Raw genomic sequence first — 3,386 nt, 5'->3', positions numbered from 1 at the left:
AATATACACGTATAGGTTTTGTTGCTACTGTAAACACTGGACATTTATCAGATTTTGAGCGGTACCACCTGTTCCCTCCACTCCTCCTCTCATACAGAACTGCACATTTTGTGTCCTTAATCTCCAGGCCTGACCATTTCAGAAAAACATATGTTCTGGCTAGCATGTTTTTAATTACGCTCTCTTCTCTGGAGGCAATCTGGACATCATCTGCATAGCCCTGTACTGGGATAGGAGATATCACACCAGAGGGGGCACACTGACACAGCCACTTTAACCATTGGTTGATGGCAATTATAAAATTAATTGCACTCCAAGGGCAGCCAGTTTTAATACCTATCTGAAGTGGTGTTGGGTGAGTGAGCTGATCTCCACAGATTACTTTGATAAAGGAGCCTCTATAAACATCCTTCACTATGTCGATGAACAGTTGAGGTAGCTGTATTTCCTCCAGTGACCTGAACATGACATCATGAGATAGAGTTCCAAATGCATCTCTGAAGTCTAAGAAGACTGAGTACAGTCTACATGACCCATGCTTAAAGTCATCTATCCCTGTTTTAAGGCAAAATACATGTTCATTCATACCTTGCTTATTGATGTATGCCTTTTGCTTGGAGAATAAGATATCAGCCAAGGAAGAACTCTGGCCAGTATGCATTTCATGAACACCTTATAGATGGTAGGAAGGAGGGATATATCCCTCCATGTCGATGGATCATCAGGGATGTTGTCTTTTTTTGGAATACGATGAATTAGTGCTCCTTTCCATGAATCTGGTACTTTCTTATTTCACTCCGCATTTGAACAGTTCATATTTGCACGATGTTTTGCGCAGCTAGTCAGTGAACAACGGCTCTGTGTAGTTAATGCTGCTCAATGTGAAAGCCCGCAGGTGATGGAGATTTACCGCTGATTAAAGGCCTTTGTGCACAGCCAGCCTTGTACTCTTCTAGGTTGAAAAAAGCAGCCCTAATAAAATGCGTTGCACAAATTCAAACATCTGGGTTGTGCCGTTCTGTTGTAAATAAATCTTAACCAATGATTCCTAATTGCATCTACTTCCGAAAGGCCAAATAAAGTGCTTTCGCACTGAAATACACAGCGTCTCCCTGACATGCTGCTTCAAGACTACTGCTGTTCCTGAAACCACGTCTTCTTTCTTTGCGTGCACATTTGGGTGGCATTATGCTAATATTTCCACATAGTGACGTAGACATGTGGGGGCGTGTTAGAACGAGCCGTTTTAGGTAGTCGTGGTTGACTTAACTTTTATAAAGAATATCTCTTTGGATTTGAGACTTTAGTCTTTGCAACTTTACAGATCTTCTTTACGCACCAAGAGCTTGTAACACTCCAAAGAGAAAGGAAAACTTGAAATCGCATCATATGACCCCTTTAACTTTATATCGTCAAAATGCATCTGCAACTAAACGTATCTTGATTTAAGGATGTTTTATGTATTTGTATTGTAGAACAAGACAAAATACTGAGGATTTCTTGCAGTGAATGCAACATTTGATGCCGTTACTTTATGAAATGACGACTTTCTGCTAAAATATACAACCTTTTTATGGAATTAATTTGTGTAAGCGTGAGTTAAGACATTTTAGAACCCAAAGAAACCCAGCTTCTATTTTCCAATTTCCAAAAACATGATGCATTTCTCTTATATTTACCTGTTAAATTTCAGCATCGTCTCCAGAGTGACCCAGCCATCATCTAACTGCAGCTGCTCCTTCAGAAACTTGTCTCGAGGGAGATTGTGGTCACCAAAATAGTACTGAACACACACAGAAACACATTCATGTCACTCATTTGAACGAAGGCTTTGAAGGAGAAAATAAACCTAATTATGATGCTCATCACCTCACCTCGAGCTGCTCTGCCACCTTCTTCTCCAGAAGAGACATTTCCTGATTGTCTGCCATCTCTGCTGGGACGAGAAATAACAAAAACAGATTTTATTTTCTATTTTGCAAAAGTGCAAAAAAACTTCTACACTGTTTCTATTCTGCATTTTCTATAAAAGTGACATCACAAGACTGTATTATCAGCATAGCAATTTAAGTAAAAGATTGTGATGAAAAATTTATGTGTGACTAGACAAGTGTGTGATTCTCAAACCACGTGCTTTTTTATTTTTATTGAACAATATCAATTTATTCTCAAACCACGTGTGAGTAACGTTACAGCAAAACTCCTGCGTGCAGCTTCTGAGTGCTGACTGTTGAAGTGAACATATCCAGCGTTAAATAGAATTAAAATAACCTGTCTGTAGGCTATAAATTCAGTCAATATCTGTTATAGATATTTATAAATCATGTAACGTTGCGCCACATGTTACACAATGACACTGAACAAACATCGGGCGCCCAATCAGTCGTTGCTGTTTCTCTCTCCGTTCTGAAGCATTGCGACACTGTAAACATTAGAAAAACAATCAACGTTGCAAAAACCCCACACTCACGTTGCTTGCGTTCTGATCTGTCTGAGCTCAAGCAAACGCCATCCGAACGTGCGACAGGGGACGGCGTCGCGCTGTTATGACGTCACTCAGAGCCCGGGTGAAGAATCATGGGAAAGTGAGTTCAACACGGAATCCGCTCATTTCCTGACTGCTTTATTTATTTTTTACATAAACATCGAGCCGCTCTTTTTAAATTATTTTATTTTCAATCATTTGAAATTATTCCATTAGTTTGAATGAGCATTACCATTTTTGTTAACCATGCTCCTATGCACCACTTTGCTAAAACACAGGCCGTTTATTAATAGCCTAAATATTTCAGGCGTTTTCAGTTAGAGAAATTATCTTCTCTTGTTTTATTGAATATTATTTTTTAATCCCTAACAAAAGCAAGAAGCCGGCTGTACAAGAAAACACATAATATAACCCATAATTATTACTAATGGTTTTAGAGGTTTGTGCAGCTGGACTCTGTGTGCTGGACTAATTAAAGGGTCATATGATGCTGCTAAAAAGAGCATTATTTTGTGTATTTGGTGTAATGAAATGTGTTTATGCAGTTTAAGGTTAAAAAAACACATTATTTTCCACATACTGTACATTATTGTTTCTCCTCTATGCCCCGCCTTTCTGAAACACGTCGATTTTTACAAAGCTCATCGGTCTGAAAAGCGAGGTGTGCTCTGATTGGCCAGCTATCCAGTGCGTTGTGATTGGCCGAATACCTCAAGCTTGAGACGGAAATGTTACGCCCCTCACCATACTGTGATACCGGCGGCAACCACATGTGACGACCCCAGGCTTCGTCCGCGGTGAAAGCCGATCTGGCGATCCACAGCGCGAAGTTGTATTTCCTCAGCGACCAGCACGGATCAGCTCCAGGCATGATGAAGCGGATATCGTCCTCTTTTGGAAG

The 3,386-nt window shown here is 40.1% G+C and overlaps 1 protein-coding gene across 4 annotated transcripts in view; it reads right to left on the bottom strand.

Annotated features, from left to right (window-relative positions):
* ssb (small RNA binding exonuclease protection factor La) overlaps window positions 1-2,579 on the bottom strand; it is a 12,641-nt gene extending 10,062 nt beyond the window's left edge. Inside the window, exons 1-3 of one of the 4 annotated variants that reach the window (XM_016268101.1) lie at window positions 2,471-2,579; window positions 1,875-1,936; window positions 1,680-1,783 (exon numbers count right to left, since the gene is read on the bottom strand). In XM_016268101.1, the coding sequence (XP_016123587.1) occupies window positions 1,680-1,783; window positions 1,875-1,931 (161 nt within the window). In that variant the 5' untranslated portion in view covers window positions 1,932-1,936; window positions 2,471-2,579. Of the gene's footprint in view, window positions 1-1,679; window positions 1,784-1,874; window positions 1,937-2,271; window positions 2,408-2,470 lie in introns of those variants that run through there. The other 3 variants (XM_016268100.1, XM_016268103.1, XM_016268102.1) reach the window with 3 other exon arrangements.
* Between the last annotated feature and the right edge of the window lie 807 nt (window positions 2,580-3,386).

Source organism: Sinocyclocheilus grahami, unplaced genomic scaffold (assembly GCF_001515645.1).
Source record: "Sinocyclocheilus grahami isolate Dianchi unplaced genomic scaffold, SAMN03320097.WGS_v1.1 scaffold43.1, whole genome shotgun sequence".
In the NCBI taxonomy this organism is placed as follows: domain Eukaryota; kingdom Metazoa; phylum Chordata; class Actinopteri; order Cypriniformes; family Cyprinidae; genus Sinocyclocheilus; species Sinocyclocheilus grahami.
The sequence above is the reverse complement of the archived record's forward strand: the minus strand, read 5'-3'. Positions and strand labels throughout refer to the sequence as shown.